The sequence below is a fragment of the Rhineura floridana genome, chromosome 6 (genome assembly GCF_030035675.1).
Source record: "Rhineura floridana isolate rRhiFlo1 chromosome 6, rRhiFlo1.hap2, whole genome shotgun sequence".
Taxonomy (NCBI): Eukaryota; Metazoa; Chordata; class Lepidosauria; order Squamata; family Rhineuridae; genus Rhineura; species Rhineura floridana.
Window position 1 is genome coordinate 124,120,021 of NC_084485.1, and position 19,868 is coordinate 124,139,888.

The 19,868-nt window shown below is 43.1% G+C and overlaps 1 protein-coding gene across 9 annotated transcripts in view; it reads left to right on the plus strand.

Annotated features, from left to right (window-relative positions):
- Positions 1–19,868, plus strand: part of DPYD (dihydropyrimidine dehydrogenase) — an 829,935-nt gene that overhangs the window by 91,481 nt on the left and 718,586 nt on the right. For 8 of the 9 annotated variants that reach the window (XM_061633715.1, XM_061633711.1, XM_061633708.1 and 5 more), the window contains exon 3: positions 16,319–16,401. The exons of the other annotated variant lie outside the window; for it this stretch is intronic. In XM_061633715.1, the coding sequence (XP_061489699.1) occupies positions 16,319–16,401 (83 nt within the window). The remainder of the gene's footprint in view (positions 1–16,318; positions 16,402–19,868) is intronic. 9 annotated transcript variants of the gene reach the window in all.

Genomic DNA, 19,868 nt, shown 5'->3' on the forward strand with positions numbered 1-19,868 from the left:
GAGGCCCCGCTCTGCCTTCCAGCTGAGGTCGGAAACTAGGAGGGCCCGGAGGGAGCCGTCTGTCTTAGAACCTGCCACCACCTTCCCAATTCGAAAGGCCCTGAAAGATAGGGTGAGGGCAGCTGCGTGATATAGCAGCACCTCAAAAGGGGAAGAACATAAATCCTTCCACTGCCCCTGCAGGCCGAACAGTAATTCTGGGGAACAGGGGAGGCGGGCATCTGGGGGGCATGGGCATTCATGGGACCAACCCTCTAGCATACAGCAAACCCTAAAGTCACCCGAGTAGTCCTGAAAGCCCCGAGCCTTCGCTAGGAAAGAGAGACCTGAGGGCTTACCTCCGATGGTCCTGACTGAAAGTCCCCTCAGTTTTTCCTCCACGCAGAACTCCATAAGATGCTCCACGGGGATGGGCCACTCCTGGGCGTAGCCTCTGACCTCCCTGAAGTTTGACAGTTCCCTACCTGCACCCTGATAGCTGGCCAAAGTGCTGGGTGCCACAGACAGGCTTATGGCCCTTTCTGATTTGATCCTCCAATCTCCCATAGCGATGGGCCGACCACATCCGGCTGAGCCCTTGCCCACAGCGCCAGCTGGTGAAACTTCTCCATTTGGTTCTGTGATAGAGCATCAGCAATACTGTTGTCAACACCCGGAACATGGCAGGCAAGGAACTGGATATTATAGCAAAGACATTGGAGCACAAACACTCGCACAAGGCGCATAACATTGGGGGTTCTAGATGACAGGGTGTTGATGACATGCACCGTAGGAAGGTTGTCGTACCAAAAGTGGACTGAGGAATTACCCAACTTGTATACAAGTGCAATAAATAAATAAATAAATAAATAAACAAACTTGTCGGGCCAGAGGTGTACGGCCATGACAATGGGGAAGAACTCCAAGAAAGTAAGGTCTCTGGTTAGCCCTGCCTGTGCCCAGCTCTGTGGCCAGCTGCCATGGCACCATGAGTCATGGAAAATGACCCCCAAGCCAAAGGAACCTGAGGCATCAGAGTTCACCTGTAGCTCAGCCTCCAGCAGGCAATCCCTTCTCCATAGGGAGACCCCATTATATTCCCGCAAAAAAGTAGACCACACTGCCAGGTTGTCTCTAAGAGTGGCCGTAACCCGTGTGTGGTGGTGGGGTCGTGATAGGCCAGCCATGGTGTCATATACACGCTGCAGGAATATGTGCCCGGGCGCTACAACCCTGCATGTGAAGTTCATATGGCCTGCCAGCTCCTGGAGTGTGGACAACGTCACCGTCTTAGAACCAATTATCTCCGCGATTTCCCCCCTAAGGGCCACCAGCTTATCCTGAGGGAGCTTACAGCATTGGGACATGGTATCGATCTCAATGCCCAGAAAAGTGAGGGCAGTGGATGGGCCCTCAGTTTTCTCAAATGCAAAGGGGACATCGAGTTCTCCTGCTAGCCCCACAAAATGAGCCATAAAAGCCTTACAGGTGCCAGAGGCTGCAGGGCCCGCAAACAGGAAGTCGTCCAAATAGTGCACCACTGATTGCTGGCCTGCCCGTCTCCTGACTGCCCACTCCAAGAAAGAGCTGAAGCGCTCGAAACCCAAACATGAGATTGAGCAGCCCATAGGCAACGCCCTATCCACATAATCCCCACGAAAGCAAAGCCCAACAGCTCAAAGTCCTGTGGGTGAACAGGGAGGAGACGGAAAGCTGACTTGATGTCACATTTCCCCATAAGGGCCCCAACCCTGCAGTCCCTAATCATCCACACTGCGCAGTCAAATGATGTGTAGCAAACAGAACGCAGGTCCAATGGGATGAAGTCAATGACTGACTCGCCCCGAGGGAAGGACAGGTGGTGTATTAGGTGAAATTCACCTGGTGCCTTCTTGGGAATGAGACCCAGCGGGGAAACTCTGAGTGAGGGGATGGGTGGTGCCGGGAAGAGGCCCAACACTTGGCCTGCCTTCATTTCTTTCTTAATTTTCCCCCTCACAGCCGATTCCATGCCCACCACTGACTTAAGGTTGCGGGACATGAAAGGCTGCCTGGGACCCGAATAGGGGATCCGAAAACCCACTGTAAAGCCTTCAAGCAAAAACTGGGCATCTTGGACTAGGGGGTAAAAACAGAGCAAGTGTTGGAGCACAGCGAGCTTAACTGAGCTGGGGCCCCTTTCCCTGAGCTGCGCCTGCAGCTCCTGGCTTTCTTGGGCCAGCTGAGTCCCTGTTCCCACCCCTGAAGGGGTGGCCTCTGGGACAGCTAGTGCAGGCGTGGGGGCCCCCACATATCACAAACTCATGTCTGAACCTGCATAGGCTCCAATTGCAGGCACTGCCTAGCCTGTGCTTCCTGCTGCAGGGTCGGGTCCTGCGCTGCTGCGAAAGCAAGGGAGGATCACTGTTGCTGCCGCCGCAAGAAAAACCTCACCATGGTGAAAACCTCACTGCCGCCGTTGCTGCAAGGCCTCGCTGCGCCACATGCCTCACCGCCACTGCTACCAAATTCAAAAGAGGGCGGGAAGCCGGCGGCGAAGGTTTAAATACCCTTTGCCCGCCCTGCCCCCTTGCTGTGTGCTGCATCAGCACACCGTGTGCATGCACCCCCCCCAAGATGGTGGCTGCAGCTGCGGCCACAAACTCAAACTCATCCCTTAGCCCGGTAAGTCCCGGGCGTGGAACGGGAATGTGTGAACCCAAGGCTCACTGTGGGTCATGCCCATTATGCCTAGGAATTATCAGTACCAGAAACACCCCTTTCATACAGAAACCCGCTCCTGTTCCGCCTGCTCCCAGCGTTCTTTTCAGCAGTCTGATTTTTGGGGGAAACCTTTTTGTTGCTCTGGTTCAGTGACGTGGAATTGAAGACCCATGTTGAAGTGTTGCAGGTTACCCAGAGAACAGTGAGATTCTGTCCACCTCTGGCTTATTGTGTCTTGTGGCATAAGAGGGTTGAGTTGAGGGCAGGATCGTCCTCTACTATGTATTGTTTGTTATCATAATTTATATTGTTACACTGTATTTTATTGTATTGTATTTTGCTGTATTTATTGTATGTACGTCGCCTAGAGTGGCCACTGGCCAGATAGGCGACACATAAATTAAATTTATTATTATTATTATTATTATGCCAAACCATTGTGTAGTGTTAGACATGAACCCAAAGTAAGAAGAACCCAGCCACTGTGTGCTAATAGACGATTAAAGGAATATTTAGAACTAAATGGTGGCAGCAGAGACTAAAGGAATGAGAAAGCAGGTACTTTCAGTATATTTGTGGCAGGGAACTTACCTGAAATAATAATGTTGGATTTCACCCTTAGAGACAATATAACAAAAAGTATCAGACCATCACAGTCTTTTCTCAAATTGGGGAAAAATAGTTATCCACAGTGGCAAATATTGCAACATTAGGGAGGAACAATAGAATGAAAGCTCTGAACACAGTGCAACTTTGTTCCTAAGTGTTGCCTTTGATATTGGAACCTGAGCGTATGTTGAGTTTCATGAGCAAAACGAACTAGAAAAAATGTTACAATTGTAGCACAAATATATGGATGTCACTACAAGTAAATACATTCCAAGCCAGTGGAGCACAGCAGCTATCCCCACATATGCCAAATGGATTTCATTGCTGAAATGATACCCATACATGGGTCACATCACATTTACTTTTCCAGGAAACTGGGAATTGCTTGAAAGCTGATGCTCTCTGTGCTCAAGAATATTTCCTGTTTTCAGATAGCTTTATACATGTACTGTGGCAAAAAAATACATACATATATATATCTGCATGTTTGAATTGCTGTTAACTCCAAAAACTGAATGCATGTTGTTTTGATTCCATTAACCTTTGGATTAGAACAGGTTAAAAAAGGCAAACAGCTTCAGTTTGTTTATTTGAATATTTATACCCTTCTTTTTCAGTTCTGAAATGAAAAAGCTCAAGGTGGCTTAACATAAATAAGATCTCTCTATAAAAAGAAAATATAGCGACACTCATCTTGGTAACTAAAATATATGTAAAAGGTAGCAGATGAAAACCAAGTAGTGAATCCAGGAGTTAGAAGGACAAACTTCATTGAACAGCAGATAAATGTACCGCTCTTAACTGATGGTGAAATGCCAGCAAAGAGGACAAATGGATTTCCAAGGGCCAGGAGTTCCATATTCTGAGAATCACAGAAGAAAAGGCCTTCTTGTATGTCCTCACCAGCCGTAACTCAGAAAGGTGGCAAATGCACCTTTCTCTCAGACAAGAAAGGGCAGATTCATGGGGTGGTGGAGGTAGGCCTTTAGATATCTTTTTCTCAAATAGCAGCCACCCTCACGAAACATTTTTTATTTTATTATTACATTTATATTCCACCTTTCCTCCAAGGAGCTCAAGGTGACATCCATGGTTCTCCTTTCCACTTTATCCTTGCAACAACCCTGTGGTGTAGTTTTGGCAGACAGATTATGACTGGCCCAGGGTCACCCAGTGAGCTTCATGGCTGAGTGGGGATTTGAACCTTGCTCTCTGTGGTCCTAGTCTAACACTCTTAAGCACTACATCACACTGTCTTCATCCCTCAGCCAGTTCCTCTGGAAAGGTAGTTGACATCATACTTCCAAGAGCTCTGCCCATCTCCTCAGGCAGTGGAAGAAACAAACCAACCCATAACAGGATAAATAGCTGCCCCAAATGGATCAGTTGGTGCCAAACTCAGAACAGATTTAGACTACTTTATCCACAAAGCATCTTGCAAACTGGTCACAGCAGGCCACCAAGAAATCCTTCGCCCCCTTTGAGGGACCTGATGCAAATGCCTATGTTTATCCTTGTTTATTAAAATAATTTATGAAACAACCAGGAAACCTTCCCAGAAATCTGATCTCAGTAACTTGAAAGCTTATGACTACATATCTCTAGTAAATGAAAACCACTGCTAAGCACAATATATGTTCCCAGAATGATGTGTTTTCTTCAGAAAGCTTTATTTTGTGTGTGAGTGTGTGTGTGTGAGGGGGGGAGAGAGATCTGCTATGATATTGTGGTGTGGTGTGGAGGTCTGGCATCAGGATCAGCACAATCAGGCATTTGCCAACTACTTGAGCACTGAGGATGACCCGAGATTGACCCTGCTGCTGGCTCAAGATGGCAGCTAAAGACATCCAAGGTGGATAACCCTTACATTGCTGGGCAGCTCCTGGCTTTCTGTTGGCTGATGCTGGAGCCCAGGTGGCTATGACTGGCATCTGCCATTTTAATACCATTTTCCCCATCCCCACCCACTAGGACACAGAGATAGTATTACTTCAGTGTAACGCTATGTTAGGGCCCCAGAAGAATTGTTGGAGAATTAAAATGGTAGGTGTCAAAAGTTGCACTAGAACTAGAGCCCTTTTTCTTTTTTTTTACTGCTGCTTTACAGGTAAATGAGGGAGGGGCCTCTGTCACACAGGGCTGTGGAGTCGGTACACCAGACCTTCGACTCCGACTTCTCTGTTTTTCTACTGTCTGACTCCGACTCCGACTCCTTCATAAATGGTAAATGTATATTAACTAGTAATAACAAATTTACTGTAGTAAAATGGTAGCACAAGGCATTTCATCACCACCACGTGAACCCAGAGCTTGGAAAAGTTACTATTTTGAACTACAACTCCCACAAGCCCAATCCCTGGGTCTGATGGTAGTTGTAGTTTTAAAAAGTAACTTTTCCAAGCTCTGGATTCACGTGGTGGTGATGAAATGCCTTGTGCTACCATTTTACTACAGTAAATTTGTTATTACTAGTTAATATACATTTGCCATTTATGAAGGAATCGGAGTCGGAACATTTCTACCGACTCTTGACTCCGACTCCACCCAAAATTGCTCCCGACTCCACGACTCCGACTCCACAGCCCTGCTGTCACACCCAGTGAGCTCAGGCCACCCAAGGCACTGAGGGCCTCATTATACCAGGTACCAGCCCTGAAATAATGTAGATGTATATAGTGAGTGTTTGTTTTTTCCTATGTCTAGTAAAATAACATTTTCATTATGACTAGCCAATGTTATATAAGAACATAAGAAGAGCCTGTTGGATCAGGTCAAAGGCCCATCTAGTCCAGGATTCTGTTCTCACAGTGGCTGACAACTTGCCCACGGGAAGCCCGCAAGCAGGACATCAGTGCAACAGCACTCTCCCCACCTGCACTTCCTGAGAGGCATAACATCTCTGATGGTGGAGGCAGAACATAGCCATCGTGGCTAGTCCTGTTTCATTAGGTCTACTCAAGCTTTGAACATATTAAAAATGAGTCCCCAGGCTGGATGTTAAAAACAAAAAAGTGTGTGTCAAAATATTACTCAGGTCCCTTTCTCACACTGCCTTTGAAAAATCAGGAAGGTAATTTTGGAAAGCCTGGACTACATGGGAGGGGTCCATGCTGCTGTGGTTGTTTTCTACATCAGCACTGGCCTTTTTGTGTGTGGGATATACTGGTGTTTGGAGTTGTTATAATATACAGTGCTGCTTCACTTTGGCCACGAAGCTAAGGGGTGTGTATGTGTGTGTAGGTGTGTGTGTGTAGAGAGAGAGAGAGAGAGAGAAATGTGAGCTGGTATTAAGGCCTTGCCTGCAGTTAAAATGGTAATGGAAGAAGCTCCTGCAGGGTTAATGAGATTAAAACTGTGCCTTGTGTTTTTCAGACTTTGGATTTCACAGGAGTGTGTGGAGAGACAAACAAGCAATGATAGTGCTGTCTTTGAAAAATGGCTAGTCTTTCACTGAATCACTCTCTTGCACTGGTTGAAATTTGCAAGCCTTTTGTAAGATGGGAAACAGAAGTCAAGGAAAATGTGGTAATGTTTTATATTAGCAAAATGTGCTAACCCTTTATATTAGCAAGGCTGGTGATTAAATTATGCACTTTAGTTAAAGAATCAGTGAAATCCAAGCTATCTGGGTGTTCTACCCTCCTTAGACCTCTTTCTCTCTAGATCAGTGGTTCCCAAAGTTTCCCGCCCACAAACCACTTGAAAATTGCTGAGGGTCTTGCGGACTACTTAATGATTTTTCGGTCTCTTGTAGCTATTGTAATGCACTGTGCTAGGTGCTGTATGATTTTTAATTGTATTTATACTGCTGCTTTTATTTCTTAAAAATTGTATTTATTGCATTCCATAGGATTAAAACACAATATAAGAAATAAAACAATCAATTAAAACACAATGAAAAATCAATATGAATATTTAATGCAATGGATGTGCCATCTGCCATCTTCAACTACAAATCCAGAGACATGTCACGGACCACCTGAATGAAGCTCATGGACCACTGATGGTCTGTGGACCACAATTTGGCGACCCTTGCTCTAGGTGACAGATGATCTGCGTGGTCATTTTCACTAGAACTACAATTTAAGGTTTGTGTTTTTTAAAAAGTTGATCTGAAATTAGAACTCTGTTACATTTCAACAAACCTTTTAAGTAGAGACCTTATCCCAGTCTACATCTGTTTTGGAATAGCTTTTTAAGATGTTTAAAAAGATTTTTCAACAGATGTTTTATTTTAAAAATGTTTTTAAAATGTTGTTGAGATGTTTTAAGATGTTTTTAGTGTTTTTTCCTGTGTTTACCACCCTCGGCTCCTTCTGGGAGGAAGGGCGGGATGGATAGATAGATAGAAAGATAAAAAAATAAGATAAGATAATAAAATACATAGCCCTTTAAAAAGAAGAAATGTCATCTTTAAAGTAGATGCACCTGGCAAACTTTGGTGCTGTAGAACAGTCATGGGGAACCTTTGGCCTTCAAGAGATTGTTGGACTACAATTCCCATTATCTCTGACCATTGGACATGCTGATGGGGGTTAATGGGATTTGTCATATCCAATAATATCTGGAGGGCCACAGCTTACCCTTTCCTGCTGTAGAATAACTGGGAATGGTTGCATAAGTGAAAGTGGATATACAACAATTTTTTATTTATTTAAACATTTTTGTTCTGCCTTTTGGCTCTTGCAAGGGCTTGTAAAGTGGGTTTCATCAGCAAAATCTCAAAACACTTGAACAGAAGCATTGAAAACCAAAATGAAAACAGTTAAAACTAAAACCACAGCTAGCAAAATTAAAATATACTAAAAGCCTGGTGGAATGAAAATATTTGTCTCTAACAGTGGACAACCAGATACACATGCCTTTGGTAGATGGATGTATACTGTGTTTTTGTATATTAAAATAAAATACTTGTATAAATTTAACTTTTTCTTTATAAAGTGATTTTTACACTATATCAATCTTCTCTTAATACCTAATTTTAACATTTCAAAATTTAGCATTTGCCTATTCTTCTAGGCAAATGGACCACACCTTCCCCCCCATTTATTTCTGACTATGTAATTTATTTATTTATTGAATTTCTTAGTCGCCCATCTGGCTGGCTGTCCAACTACTCTGGGCAACGTACAAAATAGTCATACAAATATAATAGACATTAAAAATCTGAAAACAATGACGATAAAATCTAGCCCATTGTGTCTCTTTTGTATTTGCTTTGCTATCATAACCCTCTCTGATTTGTGTGGTTTGGTATCATACAGCATTTACACAACTGTGACGAGAGATAAATACTGTATAAATTATTCCACCACATTTGAAACTTTTAGACCTTATCGAGACCTATAGGAAATAACTTGGGAGAAAGCCACCAAAACACCCCCCTTTGTGTTTTCAATTTCTATTTTAATTGCTGTTAAAATCTGGGAATTAATTACTTTTTATCTTCTGGTCTTGGAAGTATCATAGTACCAAGCTAGACATGATGATTAATGTGTGGATGCTGTCAAGCCCCCCTCCCCCATAACTTACCTAAGTACTACTAACATCACATGTTTTTCCCAGTCCATGTGCCAGCCACATCACAGCCTCCGGTGCAGGCGTGAAAATGCAGGATGTTGTGATCCCAAAACATGATTAAGTTCTTGAAGATCAGGAGTGGAGAACCTGTGGCCCTCTTTACAGCTTCCATCAGCTCCAGCCAGCCAGTGGTCAGGGATCATGGGAATTGTAGCTCAACAACATCTGGACGCTGGTTAGGTAACATCTGGACCTTGGTTAGGTAACATATAGGCATATTGATGCCTTTACATTGCTGGGGAAGATGCTCAACAGTCAAATCTGGATTGAATGCTTGAAAAGTCAGAATTCACAGTCTTCCAATAGAAAATAAAACCATTCTTTGGAGGAAAGATTGGCTTTCTCCTGTGCCTTTATAAACAGGATCATTCTGGTTCAATCTTGTGCGTGATTACTCAGATATAAGCCATAGAGTGATGTGTGGATTCAAATGTGAGTGTTTTGAACAGTGTCTCCTATCTACATGCAGACCTGTCTACACATTGGAGGACCCATTGCATCTGTTGCCCTTGCCCCTGGTCCCTTCTAACACCAGCACATTCCAGTTCAAGTTCATGTTAGAATCCCCAGTTTTGAGTAAACTGCACATGTGCTCTATGTGGACAGAGCCGTACGTGAATTGGGCTTGTGGAATAGGGCACCAGTGAAATAGATGTTTCCTTTGCATTATGTTGTTTTTCTCAAATGAATGCATTTGAGCGGTGGTCCACAAAATTAAAAGATTGCTTTGTTCATTAGGAGGAAGTTGTGACAACATGTAGGCTGCTTTTTTTTTTGATCCGTAGAGAATGATGGATTAAGTCCTCAATTACTTCTTCCACAGTTATACCAGCTGTCAAATTTGCAACCTTCTGAATTGAATCTGGAGATCAGCATCCACAGTAGATGTTGGCTGTTGCAATTGTTTTAAATGCTACCGGTCTGCTATAGCTTTTGCAACTTTTGGCACTAATGCACCAGAAAAAAATAGATTTTGTGGGTTGGTCAAGAGAAGTATTTTTTCTTTCTTTCTTAACTATTGGTGCAATTGTGTATTAGGGTTAAAACTTACAGATGGATTTTGATGTTTAGAAAATAATCCTTTCAATGGCTTATTGCTACCTAGATTTGAAAAGTGTTTCTTCAGTTACTCTTTAGGGAAGCTTTTTCCTCTAGTAATTTTGAGAATTCAATAATGCAGTAGGCTTTTTTTTGCATTTTATATTATTATTTTTTGCATCTATGCATCTGTAGTTGTTCATCAGTATAAAGAACTGAATACTATCCAATGGAACCAAATCTATCTTCTGATTGCAAAGAGTATAGAGAAGTGGGTATCCTTCCCCCCTCCTTTACGCGGTGAATAATATATTGCTGATGAGAAATAGAATAAAAACATATGAGACTAAACAGAGGACAGAAGTAACATGTGATTTCTTTTTTAAAAATGGCCTTGCAGATTCCTTGAAAAAGAGATGAAAGAAAAGAACTCTTTACACAGGGTTGCTTCAAATATCCTTTGCTGATTTGGTAATTATGTCTTAGCAGTGTCAGTAAAGTAGCATGATGTTTAATAGTGTATATTAAAATGTCTGTAGCATTATCTCAAAAGTTATAACAAGCTAATTTTGATGTTAGCTGGACAAGTTGATAAGGCCTTTTTAATAAAGTGATATAAAGGAGCTTGGGTAATTATTTTTCATTCATGTTTGTCTCTTAAAGAACTGAGCTATCTGTCATAATTTCACAATAGCCAAAGACAGGGCATCATTAGGAAGTGGATGCAGGATTGGCAGAGTGGGTGACATTATGTAAATAATGTGTGCACCATCCTCTTATAGACAGAACACATTTAGCACACATATTGGACCATGCGTCTAAATATTATAAAGAATAATAAAAACAAGTAAAGGAATAAAAATGAGAAGTCTGATGGATGTTTCTTGCTTGCTACACTAGCGGCTGTGGAGAAATGTTTTAGCTCTGTCAACCAATTTCAGATTTTTTGGGTTACATTCTTTTTTTTAAAAAAAGATATGGTTTAATTATATTTAAATAAACTTGTGTATTTCCAAAATGTAAATAGTTGTGCCTTTTCCCGACAGGGCATTTTCGGGGGTGGCATCGAGACTAGGTAACTTTTTGGCAGTTGCGATCTGCCGCCACATGCCTTTGTTAATTATTTTTAGATGATTACTGAAGACTAGGGCTCGCGTGAAACGTTTTGCTGCCTGAGATGTAGGAATAAATGGCACCTTTTCCACTGCTGATGTCAAGATGCACAGTACCCACAGCAGGCCAAACCAGTGCAACTAAGGAGGGGAAAAAATCCCACAAGTGCCTCTTTGCTTACATGGCAGTAAGAATACAAAAATAATAAATTAAATAACTAAAAGTTTGCTCCTCTTTCATGATATCACAGATCAACTTAATTCTATCTACTGGCAGGGCCAGCCTTGTGAGAAGACCTTCTTCTAATTTGCTTTGAAAATACAATTTTTTTAAAATCGTGGCTCCTAGCTCTGAGTTTACCATTGACTGTTTTTTACAACCTGGACTGTTTATTTTTAACAGCCTTGACTATTTTAATTTTGATTTTGTTACTTGGATTTTTTTTCTTGTAACTTAAATATCCCCATTTATGCCCTGTTGTGCTAACCCACCAAAATAGGTTAAAAAAATATAAAACAAGGGTGTCTCTAACTTACAACCCACAAACTAAAGTTTTCCAATGCTAATTAAAATTGGCCTGTATAAATGAATTTGATACAGTTTCTCCTTGAACTGTTTACTGATTATTAACCTGATGAAGGCTGCAATCCTTTAGCTATTTACCTAGGAATAAGACCCCTTGAACTCAGGGTGGCTTTCTCCTGAGTAGATGCATGTAGGATTCTACTGCACATGTTATAGCCCCAACAGTTTTGATTCAAGCTATCCCAGAAGACTAGGGAATCAATCAGTCTATGTGTGCTACACCTGTTCTCATACTGCTTCGCATGAGTTCATAGAACTCTTGGACAAGAGCAGGTGTGCTTTCAGGGCTGGCTTTGGGGCAGTGTTCAGCCTGCTCACCTGCATGCCTCTCACATACTGGGCTGCTGCTTGCTCCCTTGTCTAGCAAACTAGAAACACCTCCTGTGGTGTGGGGCCTGCATTTGTGCTGTAGTAGTGTGAACTGTGAGTGGCCTAGGCTCATGTGCTGGGAATTGACTTTTTGACAGAAATGTTGGCTACTTTTTCCTGGAGCATGATGTTCACTGTTTTGAGGTTTTATTACAATCAAGCAGTATACAATTTTTTGTCAAATTACAATAAACAAACTTCTTTGAATTTATTTGGGAACATGGTATTCAAATTACCACCTTCAGGTTAGGAATAGCATGAGACATGTTGGAGATCTTGGCAAAATGATAATTTTGTATTGGCTGCAGCAGAGAAGTGCACTTGTGATACACACAGGAAGAAAAAGTGACTAGAAACAACAGGTAGGCTGAACTGAGCCACATTTATTTATTTAAATATTCATTAACCCCAAAACAGACCTCCAGAGGGGAACCAAGTTATGGGACATAATAACCAAACTGTGGGTGAGTCAACTGTGCTAAGGGCCAGGAGTAGCCCCAGGGATAGGGAACCATTGGCCCTCCATGTGTTGCTGAACTATATCTTCCATAAGCCCAGATAGGCATGGTCAATGCTTGGATGATGGGCATTATAGTTCAGCGACATGTGGAGGGCCAAAGGTTCCCCACACCTGCTTTGCCCCCTTCCTTATGTGCCAGTCTTTCAGGTGAGTAGGGAAGCCTTCCTCCTTCACCCATTCCTGGGCCCCATAACTCCAGACACGTTAGGGAGTTACAGGTTGGCCCCAAAGATGCTCCCTAACCATGCCAGCGAGTCCCACAGCCTAGAAGGCAGGTCTTAGATTATACCCTTCCCTTTTAAAGTTGCCTAAGGGTGCTCACCAAACATTAACTATGTCATAACTTACTGCACCTACCTGTCAATGTGGCCAGTTAATCTATTTAAGGTCAGTCCCTCTGTTAAGTACATCTACCACCACAGCAGAGTAGGAGAAGAAAAAGCACCTGCCAGCAAGGCCTATCAGCTGATGAGGAAAAAAATCCTATTTGATCCCACAAAAGGAGACCAGTCAATGCCCACACTGCCTGTTAGCCCACTAAATGAAGAGGCCAAGACAGAGGTGGGCTTAAATAGCCCTTGCACCAACTCTGCCCACTCTCCAGGATGGCACAACATGCATCCGTTCACTGAAGCTGCTTGCCATACCCTTCCATTCCTTGAGCAGCTGCAAAAGCTGCTCACTGCCTCAGCAGCTTCGAGCACAGGGGGTGCAAGATTATTTTCAGTGGGTCCTGCACTTTCTTGGAATGTGTTCCTTGCCATGTTGGGGGTTCAGTCAGCTTTGGAGGATGCGAAAACAGCTGGTATAGCACAGTGGGGAGGAGAGCCTGGCTGGGATTTCAGGGTCTGTGAGTTCAAATTCCTCTCGTGTCTCCTGGGGGTCAAGGGCCAGCTAAAGACCATCCCCACAGCGAGTGGCTCGGGTTACATGCCCTGCCACCTGTGGAACCATGGGCAAGCTGCATAGTCCCAAGGAGCCCAGTTGCCCCCCCCAGCTGGCAGTTGCGAACAAGGAAGGGTCTTACTTGTGTAGCTGTGGCAAGCTGAGCAGGCCCTAGCCAGCTGGGGAGGACTAGCCTCAGAGGGAGGCAATGGTAAACCCCCTCTGAATACCGCTTATCATGAAATCCCTATTCATAGGGTAGCCATAAGTCGGGATCGACTTGAAGGCAGTCCATTTCCATTTTGTTGGGGAGTGGCATGCAGCCCAGCATTGCACAGTTGAAAAACTGGGACACTCATGTATACTTACATCATCTCTGTTCTCCTAACAGTTCTCTGCTTGTGGACATGTGCATGTGTGTGCATGTGCACACCTACACATGTACTCTCATATTACTACATAGTGTTTTCATGCCCTACACATCTATTTTCTGATAGTCTGTCCTGTGCTGGCTTCTGAAACAGGTTGTATTAGTAAAGTGTCTGTAACCACTAGTGCATATTTGCCGAGAGAAATATGCTTTGTGGTAGTTTTTCCTTGTGGGTTGTAAATTGTGGCTGAAAGATAGGGTTGTCCATGGAAATGAGCAGCTTTTTTTTTTTCTGTCCAGAAGTACAGTTGATTGGTTGGACTTAGGGTATCACCTCTTCTTCCAAACAGAGCTTTGGCTTTGTTGTAATTCAAGGCAGCTCATTAAGTTGACAAGGAGCTGATCCTTTCTTTCCTGAGGAAGAGCAAGAAGTGTGCTATTCCTGCTTGTAGCATTAGGCCAAGAGTTGCCAAAATGAAGGCTCACTAGGGTCAAAGTCTTTCATGAGGAATCCTGAAGCATGCCTTTATACTTCTTAAAATGGTTTTTAAATTAAGAGTTAGAATAAAGAAATGAATACTAAAAAGAAGTCGTGATTGCAAAACACCAAATTAGAAATAAGAAAAGGAGTCACAGTGGTGGAGAGAATCATCTACCAAAACGTTTTGAAATAGTTTTTAGCTGGTTTTTAAATTGCTTTTCAAAGTTTTAAATAGGTTTTTAATTTTTTTATTTAATTTCACATTGTACTATTTTAACATTTTGATGTTTGCCACCATGGGCGCTCCTTTGGGAGGAAGGGTGGGATAGAAATTTAATAAATAAAAATAAATAAATAAAAGTGGGGAGGGAGAATACAGGGGAAGATATCTGCTTTTAATGCGTCCCATTTGTTTGCCTAGTTATCTTCAAAGGAGCTGACTATACCTGCACAGACCTGTGTGTTTGTGTGTGTGTTTGGAAACTGGTGCCTCCATGTAGGGCTTGTTTCATAGCTGCTATGATTTGCAGTGGCTTGACAAAAACAGCCATGTAGCCCCCCCCTCCACACACACATAGAGGCAAATGTTTCTCACAAACGGAGTCTCTGAGTGCAATCAAGCTGAAGGGGGTCCTAGTGCCACAGCTGTGCCTGTTGATTGGCAGGTCTGGCAAGAATTTTCATGGGTCTTGTGATGTGTCGATAACTCCAAACCCACCAGCTGACCTTACAGATGTTTAGTCTGGGGGTTTTACCTACATATTGTTGCCATCCCAAGAATCAGTCTTGAGAACAAGGCATTTTGAAACTTGCAATCTGTATAGGAGTTTACTTTTCCTTTACATGCTTCAGATGTAGCCTATCAGTTTCAGGAAACAATTTAGATGCCACTCATTGTTAACATTTATGGAAACTTTATAGGGCTCCAAAGTATTTTTATTTCTTATAAACTCTTCCACATATATATATGAAGCTGCTTTATACTGAGTCAGACCACTGGTCCGTCTATCTCAGTATTGTCTACACTGGTTGGCAATGGCTCTCCAGGGTTTCACGCAGAGTCTCTCTTAGCCCTACCTGGAGACTGAACCTGGAACCTTCTGCATGCCAAGCAAATGTTCTACTCCTGAGCCTTCCTCCATATATCGAGAGATTTAATATTGAACAGAGGAGACTGGAAGTTCTCTGGGGATTATTGTGAAGATCTGCATGGCAAACTTACTGTACTTGGACATCCTGAATAGGGGAGAGCATGGTTGCTTGTTCATGCAGGGGTTACAGCCATTATATATTTCAGCAACATTTCTGCAATGCTCTTGAAATCATAAACACACATTTGCTGCTTGTAGTTCAGAGTCTAATTATTTTCAGGGGGAGGGGGAAGCAACACTCTGTAATATCAAACTCTAGGATCTCTTTCAAAACAATGTATTTTTTGCTTTTAGTGCCTTCAGTTTTCTCTCCACACATCAGATACTGAATTTATCGCAGCTTTCAAGTGTTGTTGTTTTTTTTAAATACAAAGTTAGTTGGTGGCAGTTTTAGCAAATCAGCTTTTCAGGTGCATTGTAAGAACTCTTGGAGTTTGAATTTTTCAGTCTCCCTATACGCCTGTTCTTGAATCCGTGCAAAATATGATTCATTATCTTTACATGCAGGGTATTTTCCTTCCATGCAATAAACATATGTAACTTTAGTGGGCTTATCTGATAGCACCTCTTTCATAGGAAAATGGCAAGAAAAGAAGATAACACATTCTTTCTTCCTCCATGAATTGGGGGAACAAAACTGATAGGAGGAAATTTTATCTCCCACATATAGAATGTTGATAAGAGAATTACCATGGCAACCATATCATAAGCTTCATGAGTACTTTGTTGCAGAGTTCACAGTGTCATTTTTAATTACTCCTATGCAATTAAAAGGAAAAATGAGTAATTTGTGTGAATATGTAATCAATATAATCAGCTATGTTTGCATTGAGAGTGAATGTGAGCAATTTATCTAACTAGAACGGGGGCTTTACCCAACTTGGAAATGCTGCTTTTTAATGTGGATTCTCCTGTTTTTATTATTATTATTGCAGAACTGTGAGAAGCTGGAAAATAATTTTGATGACATCAAGCACACGACTCTTGGTGAGCGAGGAGCACTTCGAGAAGCAATGAGGTAAGTCTGGGTCACCATAGCAACAGTCACAGATGTGGTAAAGAAAGAGTCATTCTTCATTATTGGGGGAACAAATGAGTTCATTGCCACCATTCAGCTCTATTCTCTAAGGTATTAATTTGTCAGCGGAGAGGCTTCCCTTGAGGCTGTACTTCGGTTTTGAAGCTGCATGAATGCTAAGCCTCTCTGCACACTAAAAAACGTAAATGTTTAATTTGTTACTAAAAATGCTTAAGGGGGTGCCTTGTTTTATATTTATACTGAACTGTGTGAATGAATGAAAATTGTTCATCCAAATTGTGCAAGTATTAAGGAAATTGTACAATGATTTGTTTTTTTCATTTTTTTAAAGCAAGGCTGTGTTTTGCTCCTAATTTGTATTTAATTTTCAGATATAGCAGCCCGTGTAATTTCTTTTTCTATTAGACTTTAATGGGATTATAGTACTGTATGTTAAAATGAATGACCTCCTCCTTTCAAAGACAGAAATTACTTTTCTTTATTTTCCACTTCTGTGATCCCAATAGTTCGTACCGTTGTATTTATACCATTAAAGTCCCAGGACATAGGATGGGACATACTTACGGTGATGGTAATCTTATGTCAGTATTGCAAGGATGTCAAGCAGATAGACCAATATAATACTGTACAGCACTGAGGCCACTGAAGCAATTTTGTGAATGAAGGGCTGATAGAGACATCCCAGACCTTTTCCATGCCATGTGCTTCAGTGGCTCCCATTTACATGGAGAGTGCAACATACAGTTTGCACATAGCACTACATTTTTATTCCCTCCTGGTGCCATGCTATTTGGAGTTAAGCCATAGTTTGGCTTAGTGTTATGACTGAACCTGGACTTGCGGTTTGTCTCACTCCAGACAAACCACAAGCTGTATTCAAGGTTTGTTTTTGGCTTACTGATTGTAGCTTGATGGGGGAAAGACAAACTACAAGCTTAGGTTTGGACATACTGCTAAGCCAAACTTAGGACCGGGGAGGAGTGAACAGATGCAATTTCTGCTATAGGTTAGTGCACACTTGTGCATTCCTGCTTAGCCATGGTTTGGCTTAGTGTTGCATGCAAACTGGGCCATTACCTGGTTTGTACAGATACAGCCACCATCTCAGTGTTTTTCAGTTATCTCAGAAGCATACTGGGATAACTATTAGGTTTTACTGGTGGGCTGTTGTTGTTTATATCGGGTGTTTAGGAAGAGTCTTGGGAAGGAAAGACATGGGTGATGCCATCCCAGTTTCAGTGATCATGGATAGAGGGGGGTATAGCCATGTGGAGGTGATGGGCTACCATGGAAGACGAGGGCAAGGCTATCTATGCCTTGTTTCTTGCTCCCACTCCTTCCATGGGCGGGTTCCTGGTTGCTTATCTGCTGTGCCCACTGGTCTGTGTGTACTGTTGTTTAATCGGTGCATAGTAAGACCACACTCATCTATGATTTGATCATAGATGAGGGTGCCTATTTGATATTTATTACCGAGACCTGGGTGGGTGAACTGGGAGGAGTTGATCTGACCCAGCTTTGCCCACCTGGATACTCGGTGCAACACCAGCACAGGCTGCAGGGAAGGGTGGGAGGCGTTGCTGTGGTCTACAGAACTTCCATCTCTGTCACCTGGAAACCACTCTGTCTTGGAGTTGGCTGTGAGGGTCTGCACCTGGTGTCTGGCCAAGGAGACAGTAAACTAGGGTTGCTGCTAGTGTACTATACACCCTGCTGACCAGCAGCTTCTCTGACTGAGCTGACAGAGGCCGTCTCGGCTGTGGTAGTGGAGGAGCCCAGAACGATAGTGCTGAGTGATTTCAATGTCCATGCTGAGGCTGCCTCAAGTGTTCCTGGTTGGGACTTCATGGCCACTATGACGACCATGGAGCTGTCTCAAGTTGTCACCGGTCCAACACATCCAACACCTAGGGCAGGGCACACCCTCAACTTGGTTTTTGCTCCAGATGGAGGAAAGGGTGATCTGAAGATGGGGGTGGTGGATGTCATCCCATTGTTGTGGTCAGACCACTTCCTGGTGAAGTTTAGACTTACTGCTCCAATCCTCACCTGCAGGGGTAGTGGACAGATTGAGATGGTCTGTCCTGGGAGACTAATGGAATCCACAGGAACCCTGAATGCCCTGGGGGTAGTTCCTAGTAGATAGAGCAGGGGACCCTGTTGAAGCCTTTGTAAAACAATGAGATGTTCATCTCATTGAGCAGCCTCTCCGGCATTGTGAAGCACTTTGGTACACCAGTGAACTAAGGACATTGAAACAGGCTAAACGAATGGCAAGTGGCAAAAGACGTGTTGTGAGGCTGATTGGGCATGAGTAAAACATAACCATGCCTACTGTGTGGTTGTGAGGGTGGCAAAGAAGGCCCACTTCTCTGCCTCCATCGCATCGTCATTAGTTGTCTAATGGATTTTTTTAGTGTTGGCAGGAGTCTGTTAACATTAACACAAGGAAACAGTTTTAGAAACTTTTGGAAGCCCACTTTGAATTGTTTGCATGGCATTTTGAGGGTAAAGTTGTTTGCTGCCGTAGCAATCTTGATGCTACCTTTACTATAGTCCCCAGTCCACTGCAACATCGGCCTCAACTTCTTGGGATCAGTTTCATTTGTTGTGGCCTGATGACATGGACAAGGTGCTTACGAAGATGCGACCAGCAGCATGTCCTGTTGACCCTTGTCCTTCTTGGCTTATTAAAGCTTGCCGAGGGGTACGACCAAGTAGATCCAGGGTGTGTTCAACACATCTTTGCGAGAGGGAGTGGTTCCAGCCGTTCCTGAAGAAGCCCACCCTGGGCCCATTGGTTTGTGACAACTACCAACTGGTTGCAAATAGTCCCTTTTTAGGGAAGGTGATACAGAAGTTTGTAGTGCAGCAATTGCCAACTACTCTTGGATGAAACAGATTATCTTGACCCATTCCAATCTGGATTCAGGCCTGGTTATGGGACTGAATCGTCCTTGGCTGCCCTGATGGATGACCTTTACTGGGAGAAAGACGGGGAGTGTGACCCTGCATTCTTACTTAATCTCTCAGCAGCTTTTGATACCATTAACCACAGTATCTTTCTGAGCTGACTTGGTGAGATGGGTGTTGGTGGCACTGTTTTACAGTGGTTCCAATCCTATCTCAGGGTTGTTTTCAGAGAATAGCATTGGGTGATTGTCTTTTGGCCCCCTGGCAGTTGTTCTGTGGGGTGCTGAAGGGTACCATCTTGTCCCCAGTGCTGTTTAACGTCTATATAAAGCCCATGGCAGCAGTCATCAGGAAATTTGAGATGAGGTATCAGCAGTATGCTGATGATACCCAGCTCTATCTCTCTGTAACATCTGAATTGGGAGATGCTATGGAAGCCCTGGACCAGTGCCTGCATTTGAATGAGGGCCAATAAACTGAGTCTAAGTCCAAGCAAGATGGAGATGTTGTGGCTTGGTAGTTCCCGAGTTCAT